General features: G+C 39.9%; 1 protein-coding gene across 1 annotated transcript in view; it reads left to right on the top strand.

Annotated features, from left to right (window-relative positions):
- CPXM2 (carboxypeptidase X, M14 family member 2) overlaps positions 1-22,093 on the top strand; it is a 75,173-nt gene that overhangs the window by 15,921 nt on the left and 37,159 nt on the right. The window contains exons 2-3 of the mRNA XM_082054521.1: positions 7,405-7,514; positions 14,049-14,188. Coding sequence (XP_081910647.1) covers positions 7,405-7,514; positions 14,049-14,188 — 250 coding nt within the window. The remainder of the gene's footprint in view (positions 1-7,404; positions 7,515-14,048; positions 14,189-22,093) is intronic.

Below are 22,093 nucleotides of genomic sequence, written 5' to 3'. Positions count from 1 at the left end.
TTCTTTATTTGCCTTTAATCTTTCCTTAACCTTGGAAGGAGGAGAAGAGATACTTTCACATTCGATAGAGTCTGGACCCTGCAACTTTTCAAGTAACTGTTGTGCCCAATCCTGCCAGCTGGTGCTCAGTGTTTAGGTGGTGTAGAGAAACCATGGAAGTGTTCAGTGCCTTTGTACAACGGGATGTCTTTGTGTGTCACTGGTATCAGACATGGTGAGGACACAACTTTGGTGGCCTTGAAAGTGTCTTAGGGCTTTCACTCTGGTTCACTACTCCCAACTCCAGTGGTTATGGCTTTAAATCCACACCTTCCCTGCCCAGGACTGGCCTTGCTCCATCACACAGGAGATATTTGCCACTTCTCAGTAACTACCTCCCTTCCTAAAAAGCATCTCCCCTCCCCACAAGCTAAGAGACTTTCAAGACGCAGCTCCTTGGCCCTGGATAAGATGGTTGCAAAGAAGAATCATATCTCACCATCCAAAGCAGCTCTGAGATGCCAGATAGGTGACATTTGTGGGAGCCTCACTCAGGCTTTGCCCTCACCTAGAGCCCATGCAAGTGTCGATCCTGATTTATGGAGGCTTTAAGTCAGACCCCTAACAGAACTGGCTCTTCTGGCTTTTAACCAAAAGCATTTGTGGCTTTTTATTTTATTTTAATCTTCAACAGCAACCATAAAGAGAAGTGAGAGAAGTTTATGTTGCAGTGCTATGATAAATATTGCCATTTCCATCTGAGAGAAGTCCCTGACATCTTAAACCCCCGTGCAGTATCTGTTGCTTGTCCTAGAAAAATATACAGCTTTGATGCAACATTAGAGAACAATTAATGTTGTCTTAGGATAGAAAATTTTGGCATCTATTTAATCCTTTATTTGATCTTTGATCTGGGACTATAATTCAGTATTTTAGCTTCTATATAGGGGATTTGTTATAAGTGCACATTGCTTACTTTGTTCTTTTAGTACCCTGGGAATGGGTTTATAAGAAAAAGCAAACAAAAGCAAACTGTGTGTGCTTGAAGGACCTTCAACTGCCTCTACTGCTTTAATTAATCTGGGGTGCATAGGGGCTGGTGTCGTGAATTCAGGCCAGAAAAGAAACTGGAATGTGTTGCTTGCAACACTTTGGATGTGAACAAAGTCAGAGAACTGCTCAGACTGAAATCCGCCGACCTGTTTCCAGGGAAAAGCTGGGCCATACCAAGTGTAGAGTGTGACTCATGAACATCTGTGGAAATTTCACACTTCCACAATCACATCGTCAAAACAGCAAAATTTAGCTAGACCACGTTCCCCCCCCACTAATGTCCTAAGACTGTAAATATAACAAATTATCTAGAAAACTGAGAACCTTGTTCTGTTTCATTCAGCCCCCACAAAGGCTGTCTACCACAGAAAAGCAATCAAAAGATCCTTTCAGCAAGTAGCAGGTGAGCAGAAATAGGCTTTTACTGTTATTTCACCTTTCAGGTGCATTGCAGTATTAAAATACTTTGCATACTTGTGAACTGAGTGTTAGTTGAGATACAGGAATTACACTGCCAGGGTTTCCTTTAAAAGTTTCTGCTGTTGGGAGATGAATTATCAACCACACTTTTCATAGGAAAAGCTCTAAAGTTAGCTGTTAGGGGAAAATTTATTATATTGACCTCATTAAGAATTTTTATCCAAGCCTGTAAGAATAGTATGTATAGTATAAGAAGTATTAAAGTCTTCTTCCCCCAAAATAGATGCATTATTGTACCTGTATCAGTAGCTTCACAGATTTGCATTTTCTTTGTTAATTATATGTTTAAGTGTTCTGCTTAAACAAGGCCTAAATTCTGCATTTAACCTGGGATGACCCAGAAAAAGAAACAGGGACTCAAAACCTGAAACTAAATCTGTCTTATTTCATGGGATGTCACCATGAGATACCTGATTGTATTGTGTTGGCTACATTGGAAGGGTGATGAGGTCTTCATATTTACCATAGTGATGTTCTTCTGTTGAGTTGGGTGGTGCAAGCTCAAGACCCAAATGCAAAGCTATAGATACCCACAACAACAACAGCAAAATCCTGGTGCTAAAATCATTCTCTGTGTAGAAAAATTTGTGTTAACTCACTGTCAGCTCTACTGTGACCTCCCCTTGTCTTCTCTGAACTACTGCATCTCTTGCGTAACATCCTTTCTCCCCAAACAAACATTTTGAAACGCAAGGAGATTATTATGCGTTTAAAAATGACAAAGCTCCTGGAGCTAAAACACATTTAGAATCATAAAAAAATAAATAGTCAAGGTACATTCTGCCTCCAAATGTCAAGGAGACTGTCAGACTGCACAGGGCTGATATTTGAGGCATTTCTAGGTCTGAGTATCACTGTGCTTGAGGAGTTAGACAAGAACAGACTTGCAGGAACTGAAAAGGATTATAAGTAAAGCTTTTAAAAATATAAGTGAAGAGGAAACATGATGCTTCTTTTCTTTCCATTTGAAAATCTGAACATATTCTTAAATTGGTGGAAAATATTCTTTAAATAAAACAATTATTTGTCTGCCATGCCTCCAAAAGAACAGCACAGAGTGATTTCCTAAATGCATCCTTATTAGATACAAAAGCTATAATGACAACCTGTGCTTATCTGACAATCTTTATTTAGACCAGAAGAAAAGAAAATAAGTGACTAATTTAGGCAATGAAGATGAACAGGGTTGTTTTCCTTGCCCTGTTTATACATTTATCTTCCATTTATGGAGCTAATATGTTTCTAAGAATGCCCATTCATACAGTTTTATCATAAAGAACAGCTAAGATTGCTGCAGAGCAGCTACAGTTACACTCCAGTTGTAAAGACAACCAAGCTGGCTCTGCAGAAGGTGGGTTGTTTTGATGAGAATTTCAAAGGAAGATGTTGCATCAAGTAGGGTACAGCCATCGTGAGGCTGAAACTGCTTTCAAACCTGCACCAACATCCTTGCACAGTTGCAAGATGAGTTGAGTTGGTGTTGGCTTGAGATGGGAGCTCAGCAGCTCCTTTGGGTAGTGCTCTCAGTATTGGCAAACCCTAAATTGTAACTGGTAAGTTGAGGTTTCAAGAGATGAAGTTGTGATTGAATTAAGTCTCAAAAGTCTCCTCCTCATGACTTCAAGGGATGGGCGATTGCTCAGTGTCAAACTATCAGAACTGCCTTGCTGCCCTTAGCTGGGATACAATCATTTCTCCGTCTAGCAGAAGCATAATTGAAAATAATGCACACCGAGGTACCGCCATTTAACATAGCTAATGGAAAGCTATTTTGAAATGGAAATCTCACAAGAACAGCATTCAAGATACACGTTATTAAGTCTGAATCCAAGCCCTGTCTCTGTTTCAATCTTGGAATTAATTAATTTGATCCAGATATTTTATTAATGGCTTGTTTCTAAAGTGAATACCTATTCATGGTTGAAAAAATAACACATAAAATTGTGGTTGGATAAAGTCCAGGAAGAGAGAAATGTCCAGAACTCAGCTTCTTCCCTCCACCTGCAAGGTTAATGCTTGTTTTTTGGTCACTCTAAAACATAAATACTCTAGCTGCAGTTTGTTAGTAAGTTGTTATGTACATAATACGTGGATTTAAATGTCAATTTCTGTATTTTATAATGGTTACTTTTTCAACCAGTTAAAGAAATGACCAAACAACTGGGTCATTTCCGGGTGAATCTATAAGGTATGATACCCAATTTCTGTAGCTTCTGCGGTGTTTTTCAAACTGGCACGGAGAATACAAAATCATTAAGACAGCCTCATTGATTGTGTGGCAATTTTCATTGTTATACAAAAGATTTCTTAAAAGATAAAATATAATAAAGCAATAGTTTTAAAAGTACAGTCTCCATGAATGCCATAAATCAGTTTCTTTTCCTGTATGCCTTTCAAAAAATATGCTGTCCTAGTTATCTCTAGTAGCTTTAAGAAGTGGGGGGACACACAGCAACAAAATAATTTATCTAAAATTAAATTCACAGTATGAATCAGGATTTTTTTTCAGTGGTGAAATGGCTTCTTTAGGTGGATTGTGTGGTATTATGATGAGTAACTTGGAGTCAATCAGGTGAGCCCACACCGAAAAATTTGCCTCCAGCACCTCTGTACATTACAGATTGATGTTTTGGTCTAATATATTCCTCTTTTCATCCTTTTGTTGACGGTGGAATTCATAAACATGTGGGGAAAAGTAATATTCCTAAAGTGTTAATAGTCAAATATTATGGCTATAAATAGGAGACCTAATTTCATTTGAAAGCAAAATCAAAGGTCTTGCCTTGTGGAAAACTTCACAAATCCCATACATCAAAGCTACTGCAAACAATAGGCTTGATGACTCCAAGAACATCGTCCTGGTTCAGAGCTGCACAGACGGAAACATCTAAAGGTCAATGGTCTTTTATGGAGAATCCTGCTGCTCCGTTGCTGGTTTGGGAATTCTTTCCATTAATTTTCAGTCAAGTGTTGGAGTAAAATAATTGATTTTTCTTACCAAGTTAAAGGAAAAAAAAAAATCTTTACATGGTTTGGTAAGTTAATGAAGTGACAACTTAAGGTTCAATTCACTTTGAGAAAAAGCAAGCTAGGTGCTCTGTTACTAATTTATGTAAATAACAGGAAAAAAAAATCCTGCATACTGTTAAATGGATGGTAAACATCCTAATGATCTCACTTGAAATATCACAAGTCTTGAGAACGCTGAGAAAGGACAGTGTATTGTTAACAACGTATTGCAGTTTTCATCAAAGGCATCTATATTGCATATTGTACTGCTCCTGCCTTCTCTTAGAGCTTAATCTTACCTTCATTGAAAACTCCTGTGAAATTGAGCATTTCATAATATTGACCTGTTAATCTGATGTGTTCACAGACAACACAAATAATTTGTCTTTGAAAAATAAAGAGCAGTCAAGCATGTTTAACTGAGATCCATATGGACGTTTTTGAGTCTATTATTAGGCTTCCGTTTCTCTAGAAACAGAGATAATACACACAAATATATGCAGGTAATTTTTCTCAGTCTGTAGATGCCCATCTTGCAGTCTAAGGAACCTTCCCTGAAGTCCACAGTCTCATAATAAATTATTAACATTTCAGTCTGAATAAAACCAAACCCACTTCTCGTGTGTACACTGACAGGTGTATGTCACTCCAGGTAACTTCAGCCAGGTCTGACAGGCAGCTGTCAGGCTTAAAAATAGTGCTTTTCCTGCAGGTTTCATGAAAATAGGTCTTGTACAGAAGAGGAGAATGGTGAGGGAGTGTGGATTGTGCAGCCATATGTCCTATGGATCTGGCTCTTCACTTTGTGGGAAATGTTCTGCCCTTTTATTAACTCCTAGCCATACCTGCAGACTAGTTCAGTATAAACATCATATTAAGTGATATTTTCTGAACTGGGTATATAAAAGCAGCTTGCTCTTATTTTCAGCTCAGACCTGGCACAGGTTCTTCTAGGTGGCTTTTGAGCACCTGGGGATGGTGAGACTATTCACAGAGCAAAATATACCAAAGTGCACAAGAGTTTGCAGGATTACACTGTGAGATTGATTTCCAGACCTGTCCTGAAATTGTTAAAGAAAGGCAGGCAGTGCCCAGCTGTATAATTTACAACCAGTGGAGATCTGTCAGAGCCTGGGACTTCTTCCAGTCAGAGTACGATGAAAGATGAAACGCTCTATAAGGAAATGTGATTAAAACAATCAGCCACTGAAACAAAAATCCTCTGAGCTGCTTCTTCCTCTGGCTTTCCTTATACATCCTGTCTCTTCTCTGTTTTGGATAATTAGATTGAAAGGTCTTTGAAATTGAGGAACTGTCTACATTTTGTCCCTTGTGTAAGACTAAGATCTCTGTTGGTACTTCAGAAAAAACATTAATATTTAGGATTTGTCTTTACTGCCTCTGATTTGCCCTGGATTTGTGTGAGAACTTTCCTAAGGATGAACAAATACTAATGTGAACTGAGGGCACGTAAAGTTATACCTGAGGGGTTTCAGGTTGTCGTGAGCTAAGGAGGAACATGAAAAATCTCATATATTTTGCCAGTTTGTGCTTAGTAATGCAAAACTACATGTCAAAGTTAGACTTGTCAAGGATGAGGTTCTCAGGTACACACCCTCATGATGTTTTGGTGAGTGATTAAAAATGTGTATGTAAGAGGGCTGCAGGTATAAAACATGGGAGGGAGGTCTCTGACAATTCTCCAACAACCGTGGCACAAATGAGATGAGGAGGGATGGTTTGAGGACCAGAGGGATGGTTTGGGGACTGGAAATGTTGCCTGGGATCCATGACTGGTGCTTGGCCCCTGTCTGTGTCACAACCTGTTGTGCAAGTTACAACAAACCTCCCAAACTCGACTGCAGAAAAAATTCTGGTCTCTACCCAAAACCAGAAGTGATATGGCCATGGCAGTGCAAAACCTAGTCTAACCTAACAAGTACCTGAGCTAAATATGAAGCATGACACTGCTTTCTACCTCTGCCCCATGTGGACTTTGACTTCAGGGTCTCTAAACTGTGCTCTGTTGTACCACTTAGATGCTTCCAAAGTGTCTCCCTGTGCTTTTGTCCACCTCCTGTGAAACACTGAGAGTGGGTCTTCCCCACCTCACCGTGGTATTTTGAGGATAAATATGCTATACATTTTGGGGAACTGTGGTGGCTGAGGTCATTTTAGACCAGAATATTTTTCTGATAATCACCAAGTAAACTCTTTCCAACGTCTTATCTTCCAAAGCCAAAGCTCCAGGTTGTGATGTGTTACATTACTGGCTAGTTGCTAAAGCAATGGCATCTGCTTTTCTTTCTTCAAGGCTTTGGAGCTCAGATAGATGGCCCCTTGTTTCAAAATTGCCCTTTTTGTGCTTAGTCACAACCTCTGCAGAGCTCAGCCGGTCCGGTCCCCCCAGACCTCTGTAACAGATGCTATTGTGCAACATGAGGGACTGGGATTTGAGTTTCCAGAACAGAGTTTAATTAGAAACATAACTTCATACAGTAGCTTGGAATGAGTACAGTGGGGAAAAAAATCAAAACGAGATGAAAAAGAAAGTGCTAAAAGAGAGAAAAATAAGAGGCTGTTTTACTGGCATTCTGTACTGAAAAGCACTTGACAGGAAAAACTGCCTATCTGTGAAAAAAAATAAGCTTATATCAAGCAGTAATAACTATCTGAGATCCTCAAAAAGCCAGATCCTCAGCTGGTGTAAATCAGCATTGCTTCATTGATTTTATGAGAGCTGCCATTTCTCATTGACTTCATTGAGACCAGCTGAGGCCCACAGCCAGTTTGGCACAAGCGAAGTCCAGAAACTTTGAATACTTGTTTGTTTTCGTGTTGCTTTTCCTTTAATTAAGTTTTAATCAATCTTTTGTTTTGTAGATTGTCCTCCACTTGGTCTAGAGACATTAAAAATTACTGACTTCCAGCTCCACGCCTCTACAGCAAAGCGGTACGGCCTTGGGGCTCACAGAGGAAGGCTTAATATTCAGGTAACATCATTTTTAATCCTAAGTGGGAGAATGGCTTAAGGTTGTGCTGTTGTATAAAGAGAACCAGTGGATGGTTATTGGTTCTGACTACTTTGTCAGCTCATGTAATTCAAATGAAGGTGAAGCACCGGAATTATAGAAGTGAATAAGGTTGATGGATAACCTTTAGATTCGTGGGGTTTAGCTAGGAAAAAACCTCCAAACTTAGTGTGCTGAGGGTGCAAATCCAAACAGACTTCTATGAGGCAGCCCAAAAATGTTCCCTTCTCAGCTGTAGGAAATGGGCCCAGCTCCCTTAACAACCAGCCTGGAAAGAAGCTCACACAGCAAGTTGCTTTTTTTGTTGTTTGCCTGTAGTTAATGACAATAGTTAATTGAAAGTGTGATTTTAAGCGAAGCACTTGCCCTAAGGCAGCTTTTCAGAGGCGATGATTATGCTACCGAAAAATGCTTCAATTCAGAAGTCACTAGCATGCAATCTGGTTTAGATTCTTTTATTTAATATTACAGATGTGCTTAGGTGCTTTGCAGGACCAAATTCTATTTTCCCATTTCTTGTGGTTTTGTTCCCCACTTTATTAGTGCTGTTTTCTGAATTACAGTCTTTTCCAGTGTAAAAGTGTTACTTTGGTGTAACAAAGTACAACATTTAAAACTCAAAAGTCATAAATGGTATGCGAGCAACAAGCCAACAGTGAAAAATCTCCAAAGTTTATTTCATTTATTACTTGTCTTTCATTATTAGACCCTCCATTATGTATTTTTTTTCTTCTCCAGCTGAAAGGGGTTGCTAGTTAATGAACTAAGACTGGGCCTAGGAAGGATGAGCTCTAACCAGCTGTGTGATTCCACGTGATGCCCATTGCAGTGTAATGGTGGGCAGCTGCTAGAAGGAGGGACCACTGTTGGTTAAAATCCCACTGTTTGTTTAAAAGAGTTTATTTTGGTCCAAAAACTCAGTAAGCCAGTTTGCTCTGCAAACCCATGAGCAGCAGAGACAGCTGGAGGTGGGAACAGGCTCTTCTCTTCCAAGTCATCGTGCAGGTACAGAGGGGTGAGGTCTCACCTGCAGCCTTGATGTTTAATTCCTTTTGAGATGTGAGTGAGGTAGTTTGCTTCTTTACTCTGTATTCCTTGCTAGGTAAAAAAATCTTTCATGAACTCAGAAATGGAATGCGGATGATGTTCAGGTGGGTTCTATAGGAATGTTTAATTACTTTACTACAGTTTTGTTTATATAGTGGTATAAGACCAAGGACTGTGATGCGAACCTCTGAATTCCCTGTTGGGTGTGGTTTCTCCTTTTTCATGCTGGTGTTGAAGTCCAATTTATTTAAGCACAAGAATATTCATACTGGTTTCAACTAGCAGTTCATCCAGCCCCGTGTCCTATCATTACGAGTAACGCTACCTTAAAATAGGGAAGTGTAAGAGTCTTACCTATGGATGATGTTTCCTCTAAATATAGTCCACAGCCTCAAGCAGAAGCCAAGGGCATAGTCTTGCTGGGAAGCAGGCAGAAGCAAGATGCCACTCAGCTCATCCTTCCCCAAATCTCCCAGGGCTCAGTTGAGACCAAGTGTGGGCTTTTTGGTGTCCTGTCTCCAGGACTTCTCCCATCCCACCTTCACCTGCTGGGTAGCAGCCATGCCTGGGTCTTCCTGCTTTTAGCTGTAATGCTTCTGCCAGTTCGGTGACAGCAGTTTCTTTTGCATTTTTTGGGAGAATAAGGTCTCCACCTCTGCAGCGTGGGGGCTCTTGTCCCCTCCCTGGAGTGCTGGGTAGAGTCTTTGGTGTACAAACCCACTATCTTGTGCAAATTGCTTTTTTAGTCTTCTTTGTTCAAAAGATGGTGCTTTTTGTGGCTGTGAACAAAGGCTTTACAATTTCGTGCTTCTGCTTGATACAGGCTTAAGTGTTGTCATTTTCCTGAGCTGTATAAATTCTGCATGGATCGATTCTCCTTATTATCCAAAAACTGGTTTTGCTCTGTTTTGGTGTAGGGACTTAATTGACCTCAGGACTGTGGAAGGCTCGTATACAAATAACCCACTGTATACTATAAGTACAGTAATTCTTTATACACTTTAACCACTCAGTTACCACTATGACTGACAGTGTTAGAAGTATGAGCTTGCATCTGTTTTTTCTTCAGATATTGCTTAAAATTTAGCTTAAAATTAATAGCACTTCAACATTTTTCAAAGCTACTTTGAATATGCGGTTCTCTTCCCTGTCATGTGGCTTTTGGTGTTTAATTTTGCTTTGCATTAAAATTTCTGAATTTCAGTAGTATTTTAAAAATATATGTTTAAAACCAATGATAAAATCCTATTATAGGTCCTGCAGGGGTCTGATGTGTCAGATGGGTGATGAGATCCCTGATGATTTCTGTTCACCGCTCCGCAGGGCAGGTTGCAGTGTGCCGGGGAAAGGCAAAGGCACCGGTATTTAAGCAGTTTTCATGCTGTTTAACACTGCACATGAAGAAAAACACTTTTCCCAAGTCAGAGAGACTCTGAGAGGCTGATGTTTCACCACAGCACTATGCTACATATGGTGATGAGCAATTTTATGGGCTGCTGCCGTTGTGGCATGGTCTGGGGGATCACCACATCACAATATTCATGTGACTGTTGTGTTCTTGCCTGAAATAAGACAAAATCCAGTCTCAATTTCATCATCTGATGCGAAATCAGCTGAGAAGCTTATGGCTCACCCCAGGTAACTGGCACCACTTCGGTGTACCGGGAATCCACAGAATAATGAAGTTTTTTCAAAGGCTTCTGAGGGTTATTTTCTGTTGATGTTTTTTTGAAGCATATGGAATTAACCAGTTGGTGTGTGCTTTATTCCAAGGAGGAACAGGCTCAGCAGCAGATAAGACCTTATCTTATAAGAGATAAGACCTAGGATCTGCTTCTCCTGTGACCTGTGCTGTGTGGGACCTGGTTTTCCTCCCAGTCCTGTTTGGATGTGGTGATGAATCTGGGACCTCTGGAGGGCAGGAGCGATGTTTTGGGTTGTAGAGCCCAGTTTATTGGAGATCTAGCCTTCAACTGCAATTGTGGCATAACCAGTACCAATTTAACATCATCAGGAAAAATAACAGCATGAAATAATATTCAGTGAGGAGCTCTGCCTTCAGGGTTAAAAGCCATTAGTATTTGTCACTTGTAAAACAATTAGCAGGATTAAAACCTGAAATAATTAGTCAAATTGCATATCTTCCCCTTCCTTATTTTCCTGGTTGGAGAAATCCAGACACTGAAGATTAACCAAGTAATACAATTGTGTATATGCAAATAAGCAGGTTGCATTGCTTTTTGTCACTTCAGTTCTTCGTTTCACTAGTGCCTTTTGAAAAGCTGCGTTATCAAAACACAAGCAAAAGACAAAATTATCCAAGCTCTTCTTTCAGCCTATGTGTTTTAATTCTTCTCTTTCCTACTGGCAGTGGTTGCTATAAATACCTGCGATGAGTAATTTTTTTTCTTCCAAATTTCCTATGGTAAAATAATATTTATGATCACTCTGCTGGGAACTGAGAAGAATTTAAGCAGGAGTGGTTTGATATTAGGTTTATTTTTACTGCGGCTCTGACTTGTAGCAGAAGACTGAAATTCTTCAGTTGAATACATTTAGGCAGTGACATCTTTCTCCTCATTATAAAAGGCTTTTGAAACAGTGATTATGTGAGCAATTATTTATTCTGTTTTGCACATGTCTAACTCAGAAGACAAACATGAATTAAAATCAGAAACAATCTAATTTGTAAAGGAATTGTAGCCTTTTGATTTCCTTTCATTTTAACTTTTGAGTACATAACAAGCAGTTGATTTCTTTTATCTGAATTACAATTTTATCTCCTCACATTTATAGGTAACTTACTCAAGAGTGACAGAAAAAAGTCCCTTTTGCTAGGTCAAGAAGGTGTTTTTTCCTAAGACTCTGCATATTGAGAAATGTTTTTGCATTTGGCTGCAAGTGAAACTTCAGCTGGGTTAGAATTTGAGTTATTCTGGAAAATTCAGAGGGAAGAAGGGTTTGCTTCAGATCTAGTCCATCCTTTCAGTTTCCATTAGCTCCTTCACCCTCCTACTTATGAAGATAATGCAAGTGTTCAAAATGTGTAGCTTAAAAGTTATGTATGTCATAACTTGAATCCATTATCTCTGTTAATTCAATGTAGTTTTTACATTCAAGTAAACATCTTACTACGAAAAGGTATCTTGATCTATATCCTTTGATTGAATACTTGATGATGATTGTTCTCATCTTTAAGGAATTATTTTTTTTTTCAAAGAAATTTAATAGCAATTTTAACTACTAGATTGAGATTTTATAGAAACAATATTTAAAGTGCCCTTATGGCAAATTCAAAACTTCAGGCACTGTAAGGCAAAAAATACAGACTTGAAAAGAGAATTTTTGACATAAATTTATTAGAATTATTTTCCCTCTGAAATATTACTAATAAGAACTTCTCATTGATTAAACTCCTCTCCTGCTCATTATATACAGACATTTGCTTCTTTTTACCTAGTAAAATATTCTTTTAGCCTCAAAGAAGCTCGAAGAGCAGGAAGAAGTAGCCGCAGTTTCTACTTTACTTTTTGGGGTGGTATCTTTGCCCCTATTTAAGGCCATAGTACTTTAAGTTGTGCGTAGCTGTAAGCATGTCCTTTAGACTCCACATATTTGACATACAACTTAAGCAATATCTTTATTTAAGTCCAGTTGACACCATGGAGATTTGAGTATGTAATTTAGAGGGGTTTTGCAAATCAGCTCTTCCTCCTCTCCTCAGCGCAGTGTTGAGGAGAGGTTTAAACCCTGATGAGCATCACATCAATGGGAAATATCCTCAATTTGAGGACCGAGGATCCCAGCTGAAGCAATGATATGGATACTTGGTCCACAGAAATGGGTGGAATTTCCTTGGTGTGAGGGGGATTAGCATGGGGCTGCTTCAAGGTGCTCTGTAGGTTTTAACACTTCCTGGCAAGCATTGATTTTAAACCCTAAGGCTACTTCAAATTCCATCTCATTTTGAAATGCAATGAAACCTTCCCTTGAAAAATATTATAACTCAGGTCAGTGATCATATTTATATTCTTGTGTTTTCCCATTGTTCAGTTCTTCTCGAAGAATTTATCTTCCATTGTTAAGAGAGTTTTTCTCTGTATCTTGTACCTCAACTTTTATACAAACTTCACTTTAAAATATCAGAGTTAACGCATAGAAGTAAGTGGTTTAATGTAGTTTTGGTAGATGGAGGAAAACAAGTAATTTTTAAGCTGCCCTATCTCAGATTTCAATACCTGAGAAAACAAGAAGTTTTAGGGATTGAATCTGTGGGTTAACAGGATGATCAACTGATCCTCTCTTTCTGAATTAGACCCACCCAACACCCATTTTGGTAGAAACCATCTGTGAAAAGGCAGTTAGACAAACATGTCCATCTCTGCTGCTGTAACCAGCTATGACTGTAATATCTGCTCATACTGCTCAGTGGGAAGCTGAAGGGTAACTCAGGAAATTTAGTTGATAGTTGTGTTCTTGGGTACTTCATTTGTGTTTTACATATAGACACACTCCAGCTGAAAATATACCACTGAACAGAGCTTTAAGATCTGTCTCTAATATAAACCTACAAAGTTCTCCAGACTCTGAATCTATACTTGGGAAATATTTAAGGATATCCATTCTTGGAATTGCATGTATAGCAATGATAAATCCACATTAAACCCAGATGAAATACCATAAGAATACATGTCGCCCCAGAGGACCATATGGAAAAGCTTCTGTGCTCTCTATGGCAGTAGCCAACTTGGTGCTGAACATTTCCTGGGCTTTAGTAATAAGATAAATATCTAAAGACCTCAGTTGCTATGTTTCCTTAAGTGCTATTTTAGGTGTATTTGGAATACAGCTTACTCAAAATACCTTGCAGCTATTTATTTGAAAGTGTTGAGAATGCTATTTGTCAGGGTTTTGCCAACATAAATTGGGATATAGATTGGTATACAAGTTGGAGTACACTTGAGCATTCCTGAGTTTTAACCTTTGACAACCTAGTGATGAAAATAATAATTCTGGAACTGAAAATTGGTGGGAAATAGTATTAGTGTTTCCATATGCTTTATACTTTCCTTGGCTGCTTCCAGGGGAAATCAGATTGCTCCAGCGCTGACCATTTTTTGCATGGGCTTTCATAACTCTGAAGATAATTTGTTCTGGATAAAGGCTCTATCAGGCCACAGGTGCAGCCAGGTGGACTGAACTGATGCTCTGTTTATGCTTTCTATTTTATACCTAATGGTTCTTAGGTTTTAAAGGGACTTTGCAGAATTTCTCTCCCCACTTTGAGTAAGCAAATACCTATTGAGAATGACAATCTCAAGGGTCTTAAACTGGAGCCAAAGGAGTAAGTGGAATGAATGATGACTTCAATTGTTCTTTTCTTTGTCCCATGAAAGATTTCCAGTTTCTTGGTTCTGATTTATGAAGATGTTTTTGCCTTCTTTTCAGGCAGGTGTTAATGAAAATGATTTTTATGATGGTGCTTGGTGTGCAGGAAGAAACGACCCTTATCAGTGGATTGAAGTAGATGCTCGAAGGCTAACAAAATTCACTGGGGTCATCACACAAGGAAGAAACTCTCTTTGGTCGTAAGTACACGCTTACTTTTCTCCATGAGATTCTGAGCTTTCAGACCAAAGAATTCATGTCATATTGTTTTGGTTCTTCAAGGAAAAAAGAAAGAATGGAAATGCTGTATGACATCAAATACTTGAGTGAAGGAACAGTAAAAGACAAAGTGATTATATATGGCATAAAATACAAGTTTAAGGGTAGCAAACTTCTGTAGTTATTATCTACATCTGGCAAAGGAATCAACAAGATTACCATAGATTATTTACCTTTATGCTCACCTTGTCAAATTTGCATGGGTTAAACTTTCTCATTCTTTCCTAAATTTAACTTGATTAGTTTGGATACTACTTTCTAGATATTAATTTAGAATAACCACTTTGAGAATTCCTCATATATAATCACCAAGTAATTGGTAAAATTCCGAAACAACATGATTTATTATGAAACCCCATACAGTGTGTGTCGACCAGGACTGAAGTGTTTGTTAGCAGGCACGTTGTGTTGCATTGATGGAAATAACTGTTTTGCACAGATTTGTGTGCATTTATTCATTCGTGACCTGCTCCTGAGTGCAGGTGCCCAGATTGCTCTATAATACAGCCAATGTGGATGAGGTGAGAATTGTAGATGAGGAATAAAGTAATCAGCTGGCATAAAGAGGAGCTGGAGGTGATGGTTTAATTTTTTTCCCCATCTTTACAGCGTTTGTTCAGTCTCTTAATTTCTTGTTACATCTTCATGAGCTATGAAAGCCAATAATCTCACTTGTGCTGCTGGACCTTTTGACTAAGTATGCAGGAGATGTACAGCCTTAGATCCACTCTGGCCATATCTCTTGCTTAATAGAATGAATGTGGCATATAATAAAAAGAAAACCAGAAAAATACCATTATAGCTAAGAAAAGAGTATCTTTTTTTTCCTTCTATAGTTTAATTTTCTGGACTTCTTTTTTCGTGTGTTTCTTTTAACATCACGTTGAGTGTAGGAGCCTTTATGGCATTAAGGTTTCTATATTTATTCCACATTGTTCTGTGTTAGGTGAGATAATTACTGTAGCAAAGTCTTATTCTTTCCTATATTCATACTCTTGACACCGCTGTTCCCATCAACACCAGTGCTGCACTGTTTTGTCTTGTATTGCTATTTTTAGTTCAGCTCTATTGCGAGTTTACAGCAGGACTTGACGCTCTATTTATAGTTGGTGTTCACAGTCGTCTTTTTCTTTGGTTTGGTTTTTAAATTACTGGATCTTGCTTTTTCCCTCTTCCCCCACAAAGAGTTGGTGGGCAGAACCCTGAGGGTCTGCAGGAAGAGCAGAGTCGGTGCTGGGAGAGCAGGTCCAGGCTCCTCCTGGATTGTTACTTGGTTTTGGGGAGAAACGGGCATGTTTCTACCTCATAGGAGTAAAGATGGTTTCAACTGGACCAGCTGTGCTGTGGGGCAGGCTAATGTTTTCTGGAAAACGTGTCCTGTAAGATCAAGCTCTGTCCTATGGAGGGGTTGAGGCAGTAGGAGGAATAGTCCCAGGAAGGGGTGACCTTGTTCCCCATGTCCAGCTTGCACACAGGGAGCTGCTGTGGAGGTTGGCTTTTCTTGACAGGTTGTGATGGCCACCATCTCACTTGGTGTCTCTTGAAACAGCCTTAGCTGTGGGACTGGCTTCCCTGGAGTCCACCTCATTTTTCTCTCTGCTGTCATCAGGTGGAACAGATGAAAACAGAGTAGTTAATGTTTGTGCACGCTCTGCTTCTACAACGTGTAAGTCCTTAGATTTTAAAAATAACTTGGTACTCCCTAAGGTGCCAAAGTAGATGTTCATGCTATCAAAAGAGTTAGGGCTGATGTTTGCTGCCCGCATCTGAGCCAAGAGTCATGTCCTGGGGTTTCCAGAGTCTCAGCACTTGGGAACATCATACCTGGGAAGGTGGCAGATGCTGCTCTCTGAATTACTCATGTTGTTGCATCTGAAAAATGATCTTCTCAGCATGACTTGCTACCCCAATTGCCCCAGCAGTAAGGAAAGCAAGAAGGAAAGAAAAATGAAATCCTAGCATGGAGAAGAACTGCTCAAAGGGAAATTGAATTGAGACAACAGTAGAGACCCTGAGCTTGGAGCAGAAGTTGCCTTAGGGTGGGATTCAGAGGCACTGGTGGAACCTTTGATGCTTGTGCCAAACTCAGGAATCAATGACCTGACTGTAGCCATAGGGCTTGCATAGAGTGATTTGCCTTTTGTGAAGCCAGACCAGGAAAAACAGGCTGGTAGGACTTTTACTGTGTGGGCAGGTTCTTTTGTGGCTGTTTTGCTGTAATGGGCACTGGAAGTGAAGGAGTCTCATTTGCTTCCTTCTTTTATACTTAGCTACTGACTGTGATGACATCAAAAAGGACTATTTATGATACAAAACTTCGTACAAAAAGATGTCATTCTGTTACCTGAGGCACTCCTCAACTTCCTGAAGTTATGCAACAAGAATATAGTGCTTTCATAACTAATAGAAATATATGTTGGAGAATAAGCTTATTTCAGGTAGGAAAGCCAAAAAAAATACCCCTCTGATCTGTGTTGTATTACAAGCAAAAGCCTGCCAAGCTTGAAAGCCAAGGTAAGGCTTTTGTTTAAGCCTTGGAGACTTTCCCAGCATTATATTTAAAAAAAAAAAGATCAAGATGCTGAGATATATGCTAAATTCATCAATGCTTTTATGAGATAATAATAGAGAATCAGAAAAATAACATTTTTTCCCCCTTTTTATTGAACAAGAAACTTTAACAAAGTGTAAGAATTTACTTAAAGTCCTCTCTGAGCCCTTAAAGTCCTCTTGTGGTCCCCTTAGCGTCCTGCTGCCGACTTACTGAGGACATGTAGAGTGATACAGGAGGGCAGGCAAGGACACCCTGCTGAATCCTGCAGCAAATAACTTTCCACCTCATTGCAGGGCTGCAACATTTGAGTTATGAGCAGTCTGGCCTTTGTTTCTCTTTGTAATTCTGATGCTGTAACCAGAGCTGCTGTGGAGGTGGAAGCAAATCTTTGCTCCTTTATAGCAGCCCTGGCAACCTCAGTCCAGTTCTGCTGGTGTCCTGCTCCACCCATAGACTCACATAAGCCTGGCTTATTGGATTTTGGGACTTTATGGGCAATGGATGAACTGAAGGTTACACTTGACACAATGCAAACAACACAAAAATGCCTGGGGCCATCAATTTCTGTATGCTGGCAGGAACTGATCCACCTTAGTTATTGCTCTCCTGGTCTCACTTGGGAAGTTGCTGTTTCTTGTCTTGAAACTCTTGTGCTTGAGACATGGGAGCTTTGAGGAGGAACAGGCCAAGGTGCAGCAACAGCTCTTGAAAGCATGAATGACCTGATTAGAGAGAGAAGGAAACCATTTGTGGTTAGTAAAGAATAGTTGAGTTGTTTAATAATTTCCTTTTTAAGGAAAAACACTTCTGACTCAAATTCTGTGCTCAGACTGCCTGGCTGTGAATTCTGTGATAGTCACAAGGAATCAAATCTTCCTGCCAGACTGAACAAAAACTCTTGGATTTGAGGAGTCCTTCTTTTTATCAGTCAAAGCATGTGGACTCAGTTGCTGTTGTTGGGAAACCTCAGGCATTCTTGGGATACCTGGAATCATGGCAAAGTGCTCTTTTACCATCATAAATGCGTATATCATCCAGAAGATCTGCAGATATTGAATTTCACAGGTGAGGTGGAGCCCAGCTGCAAGAACCAAGACTTCTTTTTTATTTTTGCACTGAAGATATGCAAATCTGAGAAGTGTCACAAGTCTTGGTTGATATGAATAATGCCTTGACTGTGGGCAGAATATCAATTCCTTTGTATGAACAGAGAGCATCTGGAGATGAGTGTCTCTGGGCAGTTACCACACTGATTCACGAGGAATATCCAGTGGTGGGTAGAGGGACATCAGTGATATCTCTTTGCAGAGCTGTTTTATTTGCTTTCTCAGGCTGGAGAATGTTGTGTGAGCAATGTGACCTTTTAGAAAGGCTTGTGACATCCTCCTCTGAGGTGGATGGTGCCATAGCTGGGCTACAAGAGGGTTTATGGCTGAATATTTGGGGGAGAAATACAGCATGTCATTCTTTATATTGTTGCCAATCGACCTTTCAGTTTTATGAACTGAGTATCTTCTAAACAACTGCTCAAGGCTGCTGAGTGGGACACTGGAAGTGCTAGTGTGGAATTGTGCCATATATTTAAAGAGATGATGTGATAGTTTAAAATATGCAGTCTCTTGACAAAGGGGGGAAAAATATTAATCACTCTTAGCAGTTTGGCAAGAATCTAAAAAGCATAGGAAGCTTGTTTCCCACAACCCAAACAATCTTTTGATAATTCAACATCATCTTTTGTATCAAGAGAAATCCCACATGTCTAAATAGACTCAGTGTGTACTAACTGTAATATATTATTTGGACTGTTTCAACACAGAGGATGTTTTGGTTTTTAGAAGAGGATGCGATTTTTCAGTGAGTAGGATTTATTTGTGACTTGATGTATTTTATTAAAATTAGTCTTTCAACCATGTTAAATTATGCACTATCACTGCATGTCATGAAATAACAAAATGACAGTAATAAAAAGCATGGATAAAAGAATCTGTGCTGAATGCTCAAATTCTGAAGCAAAATTTGGAAATTTTTAAGTGGAGAAAAACAAACAATACCAAAGAAACCCACAAAACCCAAAACAAACAATGTATTTCCAAGTATGTGTTTTTTCAGACCTCTCAGCCTCATCAAAATATTTATGATTTTAAACATTTATGCAAGACATGTATTTAAGAAAAAAGATGGAGAGGTGGTGATTTTCAAAATCTGATTTGGATAGAGGTTAGTCCATGTGCCTTGCAGAGCATAAAAAGGTTTTAAAAGGCTGGTTGGTTGGAGGAGAGAACAAATCGATGGTGTTGCTGAGTGGAAGAAATAATGACAATGACTTATACACATTACTTGCTTCTAAACTGACCCACTTTTAAGTTGATCATTTTTATCCATCACTAATGAAGCCATGTTTTAACTAGAATCTTGTGTAGACGCTGTTACACACTCCCTTGCTTGACTTGTGCTACTCTATAGGGATGGCAAATAATAACTATCCAGTGGATTTGATCGTGTGTCTGGTCATGCTTTTGCTAAAGAACAAGATATTTGTAGCTGAATAGGAGAATAACTTTGCAGTTTTCTATAGTACACCCTCGTCCTCAGCCTGCTCTGCATGCAGCGTAGCCCTTCATCATCTCCCAGTGCACCTTTTGATGAACTGTCCATAGGGAATTGTGGGTCTGTAGCAAACTGGGTACCTTCCAGAGATAAAGTGGAGGATAAATTTAGGTCAGTGCAGTTAACTTTCTTCTAATTTTGGCGGTACAGCATTCTGCTCTTTCTTCAGTCACAAAATTAATGTATTGCCCCAAATTTTAGTTTATTGCTACAGCCACTGGCAGTTTCTCAGGAGCTGAGATTTGTTTTTATGGACAGTCTGCATGTGAAGATTGTATGGTGGCAAATTTCCTTGCTTAGAGAGGGTAAAAATCCTTGTTTCTTCCTCAGTTTATTGGCCATTCATGATATTAAGATTGTGGTCTCGGTAGTAAGTTTGTCTTCAGGAAGATGTAATCACATCAGCATCTTCAGTATTCTAGTAATCAGAGTATAAAGAGCAGTGATATCCCATTCAGTGTAAGTACATTAGCATTTGGGACTGTAGAGTGGTTACTCATAGGTATTTGAGTTGTTTCTACAGATACTGAAGAAAACAGAATTTTGCACTGTACATAACAAGAAGGGACAAAATACAATAATAGCACAATGCTGCATTTGAAAGCATAGTAGGATAAATTCTAAATCCTGTCCAGCTCACAAGGGCAACAGGCATAGGTGACATTGACTTTCAAATAGTGGTACCTCCTGTCCCCACACAGAGGCTGTGAAAACACACCCTGATGAAACCAGCAAATTCAATGAAAATGTCTCAATGCTTTATCCATATCATGTAATAAAATAAGCAGCTGCTGTGTGCTGACTTGCATTGTTCGGTGCATTAAATCAGTACAAACTGTAATTTGCCCTGACTGGGTGAAAGGACAGCAGAGATTGTTACAGCTTCCCCGAAGTTGAACTATCACAGAGTGAATTGTTCCAAATCTACCAAAATCATACCAAGTATATGGGTGGGAGTTACAAAACAACCTGAATTTGATGCCCAAAAATCTCCCTTGATATATTAATGTCACTAGTTAGGTATTACACTAGGGTTTATGATTAGTTTTATAAATAAATTATGTTTCCCTTTAACTCTGGCTTGGTGGAGCTGTCTCACGGGCGTTGCTGTTACAGCAGAGTCAGCCTTTGGCAGCTTCAGCCTTGAGTGCTCTCTTCTATTTACCCAACTTCAATTCTTGTCCCATGTTAATCTACCACCTCCATTCTTGTGCTTTATGCAGGATTTTGGTGCAGCATTTGTCACTGCTGATGAACGCTCACCTGGCTTTGGGCAATCGTAGAATCATTTTGGTTGGAAGAGACCCTCAAGATCATTGAGTCCAACCATAACCTAACTCTGACACTAAACCATGTCCCTAGGAATGTCATCTACATGTCTTCTAAACTCCTCCAGGGATGGTGAGTCCACCAGTGCCCTGGGCAGCCTGTTGCAATGCCCAACAACCCTTTCTATGAAGAAGTTTTTCCTGATATCCAATCTGAACCTTCCCTGGTACAATTTGAGACCACTTCCTCTTGTCCTGTCCCTTGCTGCTTGGGAGCAGAGCCTGACCACCCCCCCGGCTCCAAGCTCCTTTCAGGCAGTTCAGAGATCAGAAGGTCTCCCCTCAGCTCCTGTTCTCCAGCTGAACCCCCCAGGTCCCTCAGCTGCTCCCATCACACTTGTGCTCCAGCCCTTTCACCAGCTCTGTTGCCCTCCTGGGAGCTGAGTTTGTGACCAGCTCAGGTAATCTTGTGTAGGTGGAGTCCTGACAGCGTACCCAGAAGTTTGTTTATACTTTCACAAGTTTGACAAAAATGTCAAAACTGATGATGTTCTGTTGCGGGTGTGATTTGTCACGAGGTTCTTGCTCCAGTTCTGACTCTTGCCAAAGACCCGGTGACTCACTATGCAGGGCTGGGAGGGAGCAGGTCACTGCTGTCCCCAGGAGAAGGGCTCCTGCCCAGTTAACCATCGCTTTGCACTGGGAGAAGGTGGCGTTGTGTGGATAGAACCCCGTTTGTGCCATTAACGCTCACTGGGGATACTCGAAAGAGGGAGGAAAGGTTTTTAACCTCTACAGTGGGAAGTTTGAATTCAAGTGAGCTGCAGCCTTTAGGAAAAGGATACATCAAATGAATGCGGACATCTGTTGCAACAGATTCACTGATTAATCACAGCCTTGACTTGTATATTTTGCATGTGCATTAAGAGTCGTTGCAATGAGAGTGATTGTGTCTGGGGTCACCTCGAGGACATCGGGCAGATGCTCCTGTCCCCTCCACTCATGCCCTGAGGAGCCTTCCCAAACCAGCATCCCTTCTGTATGCACCAAGCGGCACTTGGCTGCATCTTCACGTGCGCTTGGTAGATGTGAGCCCCTTCAAAATTTAAATGTGCTCACAACTGTGCACACAAATGGCAGTATTTGCTGGTTACAGTCAGGGCTTTTCATTTTTCATTCCTTTAATATTCACGGGAAGGAGACAAAAAGACATAGTGAGGCAGTGACTATAGTTCAGATTTTTCTCCTCAAATGTCTGACTGATTCACAAAGGTGTGATAGGCATGAACAGGAATGGAAAATTAGAAATTAAAAAGTAATCACAGCTTGGTTGTGTGCAACAGATACAGAAAATAAGAAAAGGGAAAGTCTGGTGTAGGAAGAATTTCAAACACACA

Source organism: Streptopelia decaocto (genome assembly GCF_964273445.1).
Source record: "Streptopelia decaocto genome assembly, chromosome: 5".
Taxonomy (NCBI): domain Eukaryota; kingdom Metazoa; phylum Chordata; class Aves; order Columbiformes; family Columbidae; genus Streptopelia; species Streptopelia decaocto.
Note: the sequence above shows the minus strand (reverse complement) of the source record. Positions and strands in the feature narration are given on the sequence as shown.